This window comes from Euwallacea similis, chromosome 16, assembly GCF_039881205.1.
Source record: "Euwallacea similis isolate ESF13 chromosome 16, ESF131.1, whole genome shotgun sequence".
NCBI classification, from domain to species: Eukaryota; Metazoa; Arthropoda; class Insecta; order Coleoptera; family Curculionidae; genus Euwallacea; species Euwallacea similis.
In genome coordinates, this window is record NC_089624.1 from 2,635,297 (window position 1) to 2,649,521 (window position 14,225).

The 14,225-nt window shown below is 33.0% G+C and overlaps 1 protein-coding gene across 2 annotated transcripts; it reads right to left on the bottom strand.

The window, feature by feature from the left end:
• Positions 1 to 972: 972 nt before the first annotated feature.
• Positions 973 to 11,894, bottom strand: LOC136414070 (proton channel OtopLc-like). Of its 2 annotated transcripts, XM_066397865.1 has the most exons (13): positions 11,624 to 11,894; positions 7,127 to 7,333; positions 4,415 to 4,511; positions 4,111 to 4,360; positions 3,933 to 4,053; positions 3,653 to 3,875; positions 3,427 to 3,602; positions 3,192 to 3,369; positions 3,006 to 3,137; positions 2,459 to 2,705; positions 2,152 to 2,407; positions 1,842 to 2,095; positions 973 to 1,786 (listed from the first exon to the last, which is right to left on the bottom strand). In XM_066397865.1, exons 1-13 carry the CDS (start codon positions 11,780 to 11,782, stop codon positions 1,723 to 1,725), a joined length of 2,364 nt encoding a protein of 787 aa, XP_066253962.1. In that variant the 5' UTR covers positions 11,783 to 11,894; the 3' UTR covers positions 973 to 1,722. The 2 variants fall into 2 exon arrangements, with proteins under 2 accessions (XP_066253962.1, XP_066253961.1); XM_066397864.1 differs by having other exon boundaries at positions 3,006 to 3,369.
• Between the last annotated feature and the right edge of the window lie 2,331 nt (positions 11,895 to 14,225).

Sequence of the window (14,225 nt, forward strand, 5' to 3'; positions counted from 1 at the left end):
TATTTGGTTTTCAATTTATAAAAATCCGTTCATAAATAACTGAGATATAGCTTCGCCTGTTTTTTATGAGACAGCCGTTATAAGCATTCTCCTTTTGGTCAGTCAGAGTTCCTGTAAACCGGTATTTCAAACTCGACCAAACTCCTAGATTAAAAGAAGAAGTTGTCTTCAATTTTGACATTGACCAGGTTGTCTCAAGGGAATTGCTTCTAAGAAACTCAGTTTATCCTGACGTAGCAGTTTAAGCAGAATAATAATATATTTCTTTAAAACAATTTATCCAATCTCCATTAGTTCATTTCTTCCAAAATCTATAGGAGAAATGTTGAGAAATATTTGACAACTATTTTATTCCAAATACGAAAGAATTTTTGAGACCGTAAATGGCTTTTTTAGCTCACATACCCGTACTTTGTGTGAGGTATCAGCTTCAAATAAACCATCTGGAGATGATACGTATTTTTTCTTCCAAACTTTACGCAGAAAAGCTGGTTTTATATAGAGATGACCACTCTCTAAACCAACTGCAGCTGTAATTTCAAACAAAATCCTCATGGAACTCAAGCTGATTACAGGCGAATAAGTTGTACTAATCCACTTCTCCGTTCTATATTGCAAGCCCATTTGCTCTTTACACTGGCCTAATAGATTTATCCACCAACTCCCATACAACATTGCAGTTTTTCAACCTTTTTAATTTAACAAGACCTCCAATGAAGTCAGGAAATTCTTCCTTAGATAGTTCTGGACTAGAACAACAAGAGCTATGCACTAAGAGCTCTAATCCTATCGAAACTGCACAATTTGACCTCGTGCTTCTTAGGATGGGCTTTATTTAGGTCGAAAATTGGTTATGTGGGAACTACCTTGAAACCGATCCTGGATGCTATTATTTAGGTTTGGGCCTCCATAACCGTTTAGTAGAGTACTTACTTGGGTCTAACCACCAACACGCAAAATGAATCTTAAGAATACTTTCAAAAATTTTATTATATAATATGTTGTTGGCATTCAAAATAAATCAATTTTTAATAGAATTAAAACTATATCACATTAAATATTACAACATAATCTCTCACAATTACTAGACCAGAAACATCACCAAATGTACTAGGGAGGCATAACCGCAGCAGCAGAATTTCAGCATTTATTCGATGATAGCCCATAGAAAAACAATATAATTTTTCCAACTAGGTAAGTACAAATTAATTTAATAATAAGTAAAATTTGTCTTTTTTAATGCTGCTGAATCTTGGTAGCTATATCTAGACTTCCGCAAGATTTTGCTTATCTGCCGATTGTCGTCTTGATCTACCTGGTTGGAAAATGAAGACATATTTAACACATTTCTATGTCCGATGGTGTCAAAAGGCTGTAAATGATAAATCTTCGTTTTCAGTTGTTCAATTAGTTCTAACACTCATAAGTATTGACCCATTTGTAGATTGTTAGAATTCACCATTTGGTCGGCCAATACTCAAATAGTAATTAGATCATTTAAATATGTGTTTATTTTTGAGATTTCAGATGCAAAATTTAGTAGACATTTTCGAACGTACTTTGCTATTAAATTAAATTGAGTTTGTTCGAATTTTGCAAAGAGATTTAAAAGGTCATAAATATGATACAGCAACAATAACGTAAAAAGTTACTGTGAGGTGTTTCTATCTAAGTTTGACCTAATCTCAACTAAAAAAATATATACACATATAAACTTAAAACTTAGTGCCCTGAAGGAACGTAGGCATATTTCCAAATGTCCACAATGCAGACCGATGAATGGAACCTACAAAGCCAATATGTAGATTTATGACCAGTTTTAAAAAATCTGGTGATATTACCGATAAAACATCATAAGAGGCAAACACATGTGCCCGATAATGCTCCAAAGCTCTCTCGAATAGAACTCTTGTCGGTAATTATCCAGACCATGAGATTTGACTTCGAATGTTTGCAGAATCCACATAGCAACATTGCAGATCACTAAAAAGATCACAAATTCCCTTCCTGGCTTCTTCTTGCGAAGGGTTTTGGTGTTGCTAGAACGGGCCATGCCATCTATGATGAACGCCGTTTGGATCACCACTTGAATTACCTTCAAGGAAATTATGTATTCTGTGGAAATGCTGCAGGCATAGTTGAAATAAATACCTCTAATACAACAGTAGAAACAGCCAAGCCATTGCGATAAATAATTCCTGCAATAATACTGAATATTCCGTGAACGAAGATGGCTGGAAGACACATTAAGCACAAAAAGTTATCCAGAGAATTGTGAGCAACTTCGTTAACATCTAGTTTAATCATCTGGAAATAGGCAAAAGCTACTGCCATAATCATCAGGGCCATAATGGCAAGGCGCGTTGATTGGTTGACTTGCAGACCAATTTCTGCCAATGACGAACGCCTATCATAATCATGATTACAAAATTTTCCTCAATTGAAATCTACTTCTTACTCGCTAGAGTAAGTGATGAAAAACAGAATGAGGCTGACCATGGAAAATACCAAGACAATGAAGCCAAGGAAAAGCCCTTTATTGGAAGCGTGGCAGTCCGCATGTATTGTAATGTTGCTCTCATGTTCAGACGGCCTTCTCTCGTTTCTACAATGTCTAGTGTCCTCCTCATGTATATGGTCATCATGATCGTGTTCAATTGGACGACAGAGTCCGATATTCATAAAGACTATGTAGAGAATTCCCACTGAAAAATAAGAGGGGTGTCAGAATAGTTAAATCGTTCATATGATGCATTGCAAAAGTAACAATCTGTGAATCAGAAAGTTGATTTTTTATAGCAGAAAAATGCTATAGAAGGAAATTCAATTTATTTCGGCACTGTTATAAACGTTTTAACGAGCTTTGTATATATTTGTTATTATTAGCGATTTAGAAGAAGTGCAATTGATCTTCCATCCTAACACTTTAGAGGAAGCTGTGTGTTTATGTAATAGTGAGTCGTGGTATGCTGTAATGTCTAATTTGATTAAATATCAGTACTTACCCACCAAAATGCTGTATTCCACACTAAAAGGATAAAGATAGGGAGAGTAATTTTGATAAATCACGTTCAGCTCTTCATGCTCACACATAGCTGTGAATCTATAAGGCACTATTGATTTTACTTTTACATAATCTAAAACAGAACAAAAAAAATCATCTTTTAAATCCTTTACCCAAAGAAACTCACTCTCATTTAACTGAATAGTATCCCCTTCGGTGCTATTAGCATATTCGTCTGGATATTGAGAATTTTGAATATATTCAGCGGTTTCCCGGAAAATTGTCCATAACCAGAAACAGAGACTGGAGGCTACGCAATGCATGAAACCAAAACGATGGAAGTCTCGGTTTTTGTTGATAATCACCTGGACAACCACAATTATTATTTAAAATACTACTTGACACTGTAATGATCTACCTACATTGGAATACTTGAAGATAAAAAAAAGGAGTGTGACTGAGTAAATGGGGTATAGAATTTCAATGATGAAGGTGACGACGCTCATGCATTCAGCAGAAGTCTGGTCTTCGGAATTCATGATGATTCCTCGGTAGGTGAGTATTAGAATGCTATGAATCAGGTGTCCGAAGCAAAATACTGTTAGACACAATTAATCAAGAAAACTTTTTTTCACAAAACTCTTTTACCTGCAGCTCCAATCTTCAAATAGAAATTGCTCGAGTGCCTGTCCATGTTAAAGCAGTACGTATGATCCACCTTCTTGCTCAAATTCATAAACTCCAAATCTTCACTTTCCACGGTTTCCTTAAGTTTTTCAAACTTTGCCTTTCTTCGGTTGTAAATAGTTATATCGATGCAGAGGAATAAAAGATAGAGGAGAGCTACACTTAGTAGTGCAAGGCTAAAACCCTGAAATAGCCACTTAGGTCAAAAGATGGCGGCCAAGTTACGAAAATATTAATTTACCTCCGCAATAAAATTCAGTTCTTCGTTTTCCAATTCCAGAAAATCGATTATATAAAACGAGACTCCCAAGGTTACGATCAGGATTGCATAAATCGTGCTCATTGAGGTTGTCAAGATATCCCTAAAAAGAAAATATTAAATGAAAAAATTTATTCTATGAAGATCGATAGAAAGTTACGTAAAAATCTTCTTTTTCACTTCCGTAGGTGTAGGCTTGGAGTGATGGTGAGAGCTCAGACTACTGGCGACCGAAGGAAGAACTACCATTTTCGAGGTCCCATTTTGGGATGCATAAGAGCCCCCATTAGAGTAGATGAATGCTTCATTGAACCCTCTTCCAACCCCTGGGATAGAAGGGGAAGGGGAGAATTGCTCTTCTGCTGTAGCAAAGTTTGTTAGGTTCGGGTTACTGATTTCTAATGCGCTATCTGGAATAATGATTCTGTGGAAATATATTTTTTTAAAGATTTTGGAGCACTTACCTGCCACTTGAGATCCATCGAATGAGTATGTATTTAAACGTATAGAATTAAAATGTCCAGGGTTTTGGGTACTTGGTAGAATCATGCTTCGTGGGATCTAAGGAAAAAAGGAAATTTGCATTTAAAATAAATTAGTTATTGTTAAACCATTACTCACATTGGAAGAATTCAAATATGACCCAACTGAGATTGTTTGCCCTAATATGACCACCATTATTATTTATTATTCAACCAATTTCGTTGAAAGCTACTTTAAGACTGAATGAGAACCAATTATTCGGATCTTATAGTTAATTTCTAACGAATAAAAATAGGATTGTGTCCGGAAACCCAACACTTACAACTTGATTTACCGTAACTAGACTAGAGTTTGTGGATTACCAATTTTCATATATTTGGGATTTACTAAGGATATCAAAGTTAACATAGCTGTGTTATTATATTAAAAATTATATCGATAGGAATGCTTGATATTGACAAAAGGTTTGTGTACTTTCGATAAAGTTTAAGAATATTTGAGCTTTGCGTTGTGGAATGAAATCCACAAATAATTAATAATTTAATACTTTGAGCTTGGTATTATTAGATTGCACAAGAATATTTACAAAATAAATACTTACGATAATGAGTTACAATTCACTTAATATTCGATCATAAACTACATTCTCAAAGTTATCCAAAACCAAACGACTTAGCCTATTTAAAAAGATTTGTTCAGGTTTTGCTGTGGTGCGTTACGAGGAACATTGAATTAATTGTTTATTTCCCTACGTTGCTTTTCAATCTTCCAACCAATTTATATTACACCGACTTATACAGGGTGTAACATAAGTAGGGGTTTTCCTTTTAACACGACACAGACCTCAAAAAACTAAGCAATATTTTTATATAATATGTTTTTCGAAATCTCAAAAACAACCGTAATATGCGCCTATGAAAGTTTTAATAAGTATCATATCTTTAGCTACTACCCATTTCAGGAGTACCTACAAATTTACGAGCAGCAGGGGCAAATTGCATAAAAATAGTAAACATTAAATGTTTTTTGTGTTTTTACAATAACTGATAATTTTTGTTGTAACATTTTATTCCCTTTACGTTGAATTTACTATTTTATGCAGGAATAGATTTAGGTTTTACACAAAAATTTATTAAAACTGATCTGCACATATTTCGTTTTTTTTTGAAATTTCGAAAAATGTTATATAAAAATATTGTTTACTTTTTTGAGGTCTATGTCTTGTTAAAAGGAAACCCCTTACTTATGTTACATTTTGTATATCTCTTTCGTTGATAATTTCTTTGGGATTTAGTTCAATTTTTAACCATTTTCGACTAGTTTTAATTTATTTTCACTGCCGTTTGAATAGCTTTTAGTGCAGAGTTTGTTGAAATTTGATTATTTTAAGTTACGTTCTGTTTTGACTCCAATCATAATAAACTTCATTATCAAAATTTGTAATGATTTCACTTCATTTATTACGTCTGTAAAGAAATTTAAAGCTTAAAAAAATCGTCACATTTAATTATATTTTTAAATATAACCGGCTACTTTTCATTATCTTTTCGAATTGTGCAGAAAATTTTGGATATGTAATATGTGCCACAAGCCCATTTCTGTCAACTTAAATTATGCACGTTAAGAATAAATCATGCAAAATTCTACTCCAATTGTTAAAAAAATATCTAATTTTATGCTTCAGTCGGCTTTCATACTGAAAATTACATATAAAATATTTAAAAATATAGTAATAATTTCATATTTATTGCATTTTTCAATGAACCAGGTAAGTAGATTAATAATTGTTTAACAAAATATTAATTTTGCAATTTAAAAAATTCATAAAGTCCAAGCAACTTAAAGGTAGTACATTTCTGAATTTGTGTGTATTTTATGATTGCGGTTATGGGCATTCAATCGAAATTTCTCAATAACCGTCGAGTTTAGGGACAGAACCCAGCTATATGAAATATATGTTTAGAATCCCGTAGCATCAATATATCAGAAGTCTCTTACTGTTACCAACAGAATAATTTCCATAGAAATGATGAAATCACAGCCGAGTATTGAGAAATTTCTGTATTCTCACAGGAATTATCTTCTTGATAAAGTTACCAGGATATTAACATAGTAACCCTTAGAGAATTCAATAACTTAATGATAATGTACGGTTGCAAATTACATTTATCTACAACACAGCTAAGGGTGTATATTTGCGTTTTATATAAAAAAATACATAGCTAAAAGCAAAATTAAGGTGCTCGAGAATGTTTTTTTTTAATTGTTCTAATTTTAACTAATTTAGTTGGGAAGTCAAACTATATCCCTATGTAAGATATACAAAATGAATGCATTTAATTCTTTATTTTATCATCAAATGTACCAATGTTATTTATACAAAGTGTTTTTCTACATCGCTACCTAAGCTACTTCATCGAATAGAAAAGCATAAAATTGTTGGTAAAACACTCTTGATCGAAGGCAATCGAGATTTTCCAGCATTTTCGCGATTTTCCGGCTGTTCGCCGTTCGAGGAGAAATTTACAGCCGTAATCAGGTCTTCAAGTAAAACTCTCAACGTGACAAGCCGCTTGTTTTCCTTCAGATTCGTTTGCTTTGCTCTTATGTTTACCGCAAATAAAGCTTTTATTGCGAAACTAATTTCCAAAAATCTGAGACAAAATTGGCTGCGCCTGTAATGCAAATCTTACCCTGTCTCTATTTGCATTTCTGAGCCTAAGAAAATCCGAAGTGGAGCTTGAATGTATTAGTCCTGGAACAGCATTTTTTGGTTTGTTGGGATTGGGGTGTCTAAGGACTCCTTCACTCATTGCAAGCGAAACGTTGTCCTGCTCTAGTGGAGAAGATAGCGGTAGCATGTCACTGCTCTGTTTTGGTAATTTGATATCATCGTTTACCTGTTAAAACCATTTGGATTAATCTCAATTAAAAATTAATTATAATTGGAAGTTGGACTTAAGGAAATATGCTGATAATCGATGATTAGGAATTATTAGACTGTTTATTAAGTTTAATCGGTTGAAGGTATGATAATCTGCTTACAGAGATTCAGCTTTCGGTATTTTTGTGGAATTCACTGAATCATAAGCAGGAATTTTTAAATCGTTTTAGATTAAAGAATGTGATTAATTAGGCCTGTGATGCATGTTTTCATGCTTGTTATTGGGTTAATATTTACATTTGCACTTTTACTTTACACCTTTGGTATTATTTAAGAAAAAGGATGTTTATCATCTCTAACATATTTTTTACGCGGATTTTGTGAATGTGAGATTGAGCAATCACAGAAAATGAGCGAAATCCAGTAGACCTGAGAATGAGACAGAATAACTAATGTGGCTTTGAACTCGATTTATTACTCAAAGAGGGGATTCCTTTTTTGACGGAGGGAGGTTCATTTTGAATTCAAACAAAGGAAGCGACAAAATTATCAATGTTTCGGTCAATAGAACGAAAATGTTTATGTATATTTTGTAGGGTACTTATCAACATTCCTTGGACTTATGACCCCGACGTTTATGCCAAACTTACAGTTGACTAAATATAGTAAGCAGATCAAATATCTGGCTACAGATGAAATGTGAGACTCTACTTTGTCCAGCAAACGTACTGAATGGTTGCTTTTCTAATTATTTAGCATTGTCTTTCTTTACTGCCATTCCTAATCACTGCCGGTGACGAGGATATCTATCTCAAAAGAGACAAACAGCTCTCTGATCTTGATACCCTTTTTAAGCCTCATGTAGTTAATAGGCAGTAGTCATCAAGTGCTCAGATTCGGCTCAAAGAAAATGGAGGGGGATGAATTTAAGCTAATCCCATTTATTTATAACAGAAGAAATCAGACATTTTTTTAAAAGTTTTCTATTTTTGGTGAAGATCGTGGTTGGAAAAATTACAGACATTGTGTGTTTTTCAGGTTTAGAAAGCGGAGAAGCGAAATGGCTTTATTTTAAAATGAAGAGACCTGAAAAACTGCTCTATTGGAATTCACGAAGCAGCACTCAGAATTAAAAGCTATTTAAATTCATAATTTATATACAAATTCTAGACAAAATATGCGAGAAGTTTGAGTCACAGCTAAGAGTTCAGTGAATTCGTTTGGACACGTTTTTGGATGTTGCCTAATTTCTCTTTGTTAAAAAATTTATAGCTTCATTTACCTGTCCGTCACTTTCAAGAAACAGAAAAATTGACGATATATGTAAAAATTCCTGGGTTGCATAAAAATAACAGTGCTCTGCTAGATACAAATTTTTTTATGAACATCGAGAAAGAAAATTAAAAAATCACTTTCATATTTAATGCAAAATTAGGCAGTAAACCAAGCGAAGCCAACGTCAAAAAAATTTGAAGAAATTTTCAAAATTTTCGGCCCGAAATATTAATTTTTTTTACATGTAGATATATACAATGGTTTAGGTAATTCTTTCTCTGAGAAAATAACGATAGCTAGTAAGGTGCGAAGAATGCTCGTAGCGGAGCTAAAACAGCCTTACATATACAATGTCGTAATACTTCATCAAGGTAGGAGGTTAATGAAAATTCCAATCTCGTTCTGTAACAGAATTCTCCACATTTGCAGTTCCTACCTCTTTAGCGCATTGTTCATCTGCCAAATATTTTCCCTCCTAGTCAATATGATATAGCTTTCAATAAAATTGCTAAAGGCGAAGTGATTCTTAATATACATTTTTTAAAGGAAATAGGTGATATCAAAGAATATCGGCATTTTCTTCCATAACACAGCTGCTCTGGTGAAGTTTCTTTTTCTTGGTTTAGAAAACGAACTATGTAAAGTAACTGATTTTCGCCTCTTCGGTCTCCAATTTGCCTTTGTATGCCTCGACGCTTGTATTGAAATTCTAGATATTAAAGAAGGAAACAATATTCGTGTGTGGAAATATGGATAATGTCACATCCAGAGAGCAGTACTGTCGAATGGAAGATTATTTTAGAAATATTGTAGCTGAGTAGTGCCAAAATAAGAAATTAATTCACATTTAAGAAAATATGTATTTTCATTCTAAGGTAATTTGAGAGAATTTGGATGGACCAAAATCTCTAAACGCCAGTTAATATATTAGCATATAGTTAATAATACCAGGGCGAACCGAAAGGGTTCGGGGTAATGAATTGTCGGCTTATATTTACTAGAGTAACTACTACAGCATTTACTATGAATAAAGTTAATATGATAGTTACCTTCAATTCATTGTAGGTAACAAATTTTTCAGTAAAGTAACACTAACAGGATGTGAAAAAATATGATCATTGTACCATTTGTACCATTTCACGATCTGTTATAATATTTTTACTCTGATACTGTATGTTAAACATTGCAGTAAGGTAGTTTAATTCTTTAATAAAATGTAATTAAAATAAATGTTACATTATTCATTCACACTTTCTGAAACTATTTTTCACTCCTACTAATTGCTTCTCATCTTCTGCTTCATATGCGCATTGGAAAAACTCAGCAAAATATTACAATCGAAATGTTGTGTCTTAATGCACTAACTTGGGAGAATTTTTAGTATCAAATTTAACACAATTTTTAGTGTGACTGAAATAAATTTAATAGCAACATTCGTGCTCAAGACCGTTCATAACCATTTTAACTGGCAAGAGATTCATTCTACAGAAGTACCCGAAAGAACATATTTTGAGTTATTTTTATTTAAAATTTTTTTTTTGTGTCACAATTATGTTTTTTACCTACGGGTATTTTAAGCAAAGTATTTTGTACGGTTTTCGTCAAAATGTAACTGAATGATCACAGCGATTTTTTGTTTTTTCTCAGGTACATTCCTAACTTTAATATAATATATCTTTTTAGTTGTTGTAACCGTACGAATAAATAAAAATATATTTGTTTCTATATAATAAAATGAGATTAGTTCACAAATAAGCAACCAAAATATGTTTTAAACTATTTATTGGAGGGTATTACTAATCTTTACGATAATTTGAAAAAATACATAAAATACAGATAAGAATTTTAATAATTTTACCAACATATTCTTGTCTGAGTTTTGCGTACTTCTAGACACAGTTTTTTATATAATTTTGTTTAAAAAATTTAGTCTCAAACAAAGATTCAAAAGTTTTCTTATTTAGGAATTATCCATGTAAAAACCATTACCTACTGCATACACTTCGTAAATACATATGTATTCGGGTTAATTAAAAGTAGGTAAAATTATTATAAAAATATGACTTTTGGAAATACACAAAGTGACCTAAAAGTAAATCGTCTTACGTTAACCATGAATTCTACGTTGAAAAATAACCCTAGTTAGCTATGTAGACTATGGTCCAAAGATGTTTCGTTACAAAAATACAGGGTGTAGAAATAAAATTTAAAAAATCCAAAAACTCAATTATCTTCAAAATCGTTTTAGATGTTATAATAAAATTGGGGTAATGTCGATAGAAACGTAAGCCGAATATTTTGCAATGCAAAATAATTTTTCAGTTCTACCAGTGGCGCTCGTAGCGCAATGCCATTGAGTATTTTTCAAGAAAAAAAAAGCAACGGATTTTTTCTTAAATAAATGATTTCGTTTAATTGTTTGTTCCATTCTGAAGGAAATAGTTCCCTTGATATTTTATCGTACGATGCACCGCATTACACTGTCAAGAAAGTATTCTTATTACGAATTATTTTACGGGCTGGAAAATTAAAAATCAATGTTAAAGTAAACATATATTTTTAAATAATTAATAATTCTAACAGGTTTACAAAAACTACTCAAAATGGTCTCCATTGTTTTTGATGCGGGCTTTTATTTCAACACCCTGTATTTCTGTAACAAAACCTCTTTTTACCATAGTCTATATAACAAACCAGGATTATTTTTCGACGTAAAATTCATGGTTAACATATGCCGATTTACTTTTGGGACACCCTGTATAATACTTCTGTTTCCCTGTTACATGATAAAATAAGATTGTTTTATTCGGGCGTCAAGTTTAAGTTTGTATCTTACTGTTTTGTAAAGACATAAAGTAGGCAAAAAGGGTTTCGTTCTTGAAATAATCCAGTTAAATTAAAAGTTTTGAGTTTCAGCGGTTTTAAACGATCTCGTTTAGCGAAATGCTTTTCCTGGCTCTGATGAGGAAATTACAGACCCGTAATAAAGACGAATTTATTTATTTTGTTACTGGAAACTAATAGTAGGTACCTGTTTCCCTTCATTGACGGTATTATCTGGTGTGTCCTTAGGAACCAGCGGAAGCGCCCTCGTATCAAAGGCAAAAGTTACTTTATTACTTTCGCTGGGGCTTCCTCCCTGGGAATTCAACTCCGTGGTTGCACCAATGAGCTGCTCTTCCCTCATCATGAATTTAACGGGAACAAAAGTTGCAACACTTTCTACTGCCCTCTCACACTAATTGAGACAATGGATCTCTATTTACAAAACTTCCAATCCATATTGGCTATAATACCTCACATTCACAAGCCATGAGAAACTAAACGCTATCCTAATTACCAATAAATTGGCTGTCGGATATTACGTAGTAGCCAAGATAAGCCCTTTTTATCATCATTGGAAGTCAAAGAGGAATTTATAGCCTCTTAAGCTTCGCCCCTTTGAACAGTATCCACGAACGGCGTGTATCTTGATTTATCGACACTAAAGCAATAAAGCATTCCTAATATTTAAGACTATAATGCTCCAGTTATTTTTAAGGATTAAGCCGGTAAACAAGTATTAGTCAACGTCATATTAAATTGCTCTTGTCTTGCGTTTCGCCATACCTATGTTAACCTTTGCACCTAATTAGCATTAAACTCTCTTTTCTAATGCTTCAAGAAATATTTAATATTCAGAGGAAGCCTGGCGAAACTCTCAAGAGATCTTTTAAGAAACCCTTTGGGAGCAATTAAATATTAAACAGAAAGATAGTGAAATAATTAATTAACGTAATTACCAATTGCCAGTAATTAATTGGGGCACTGATTTAATTGGGCCCCCTGAATGACACAATACAGACTTTGATAAGATCTTAGTTTAATTTTGTCAAGCTTTACGATAAAAAAAATTATAACTGTTTCGAAGCACTGAGCTGGACCAAGAATTATTTTAAAAGAACTACAGTACTATGTCACATGTAGATTGAGCTGAGCAGTCGAATCGAAAAAACTACAAGCAGGAAATTGTGGTAGCAACAGTAGAACTTACAGCTTACAAATACTTACAAAATAGCTTCTCTTGTTGCTAAACATTTTCCACATTAACTGAGTTTTCCCTTTCGAATAGTGCAAGGAAGCCATAAATAAAGGTAGGCATTAGAATATGTATTTCTAAATTTTACAATGTATGACGCCAGGGCTACTGACATTTAGCCATAATAAATTAGTTATAATTTATTGAAGGATTTAGTCGTTTTATGATTTATTCTCGAAACTGGTGCTCCAGTCCTAATACGAAAATACCTCAATATGTAGTAAGCTTTTAGTAAAAACAACATAGATTTACTGAGAATTCGTTTGGCAATCTAATGTCAAAGCAAATTGGCTCCGATATAATACATAGATAATAGAAGGCTTCGATTAGCTAAAGCGATTAAATTGGAGCTTATGTTAATCGATATTAAATTTATTGGAAAAGCTGCCCTCGATCGATATCTCCCAGCTAAAATTACGGGCTGCAAGAGGGAGCTACACAATAGCTGGAAATCGATTTGGCTGTAGCGGGCCCTATTTAGCACAATCGATGATGACGGCCACAGAAATCAACGTTCAATCCACTTCCTGGAGGTGTCACCGATGTTAATAAACTTACCATTAAACAATAAACATTTATTTTATTTCTTATGGTTGAGATTTACTATTATTCTTCTCCTGAAACCTTAGTAAAATAAATATTCGAGACACTAGCCGTATTTTCAAATATTTCATTAGCACTAACAATGACTTTGGATATTAATAATATTTATTAAAGTTTTTGTCAATTCAATTTTCTAACGCTCCTGAACCTGTCTGGTTTTCTCGCGAATAAACAATGGTTTAATTTACTTGTGGTGAAAATGACTATTAACCGAATGAACTTACCCATTTTTAAACTCCAGAATATCACTCCATATCTCATTGGAGATGCAACTGGCTTATTATAGACAAGCAAAAGTTGATCCACGTTTAAGGAAGATTTAAGGTTTCTGAGCCAGTAACAGATTCTATTGAGGTTTAATATTAATTTATTTATGTGAAACTTTCAGGCTAAGTCCCCATCAATAGATATGCCCAAAGAATTGATGATTTCCGTCTAGGTCATATAAGGGATAGTAATTTTAATGTTTAATTCTTCGTTTATTCTATTTTCTTCACCTTTAAACATACATCGACTGTAACTGAACTCACCTTCAATGTGAGTTTGTAGCGCCAGTAGTCACGTCAGTTTTATTTGCATTTCAGGAAAGTTTTGCACTAATTTGCAAGATCAGAAATTTTTGGCCCACAAGTTTCGTTTTTCACTTGACTACATAGTACGTAATATGTACACTCGCTAGATTTTTAGTAACAATAATTAGAGAAGAAGAAACATCATCAGCAAAAAACCTTCAGTATTCATTAATTCAGAAAGATTTAAATAAACACTTTCTCCATCGTCTATACTCTTAAAAGAAGTACTATGTATAGGGTGTTTCAATTTGAAGTGTTTTGACGGGAAAACCCTATTTCTTAATTAAATAGAAGAAGAACTGATTTACGTGTCACGGGCTAGATTTTTACGAAATGTTTATTGTCAAAAATCGGTTCCCGATATTGCTACGTTTTTATGC

What these genes read in the sequence shown, in the direction of transcription:
- LOC136414070 (XM_066397864.1), bottom strand. Translation starts at nt 11,782, where the DNA reads ATGATGAGGGAAGAGCAGCTCATTGGTGCAACCACGGAGTTGAATTCC. An exon ending in TTTCTACTGTTGTATTAGAG is followed by an intron (nt 2,096 to 2,151) that starts GTATTTATTTCA and finishes ATTTCCTTGAAG; the next exon opens with GTAATTCAAGTGGTGATCCA. An exon ending in CCTCTTATGATGTTTTATCG is followed by an intron (nt 1,787 to 1,841) that starts GTAATATCACCA and finishes TTGGCTTTGTAG; the next exon opens with GTTCCATTCATCGGTCTGCA.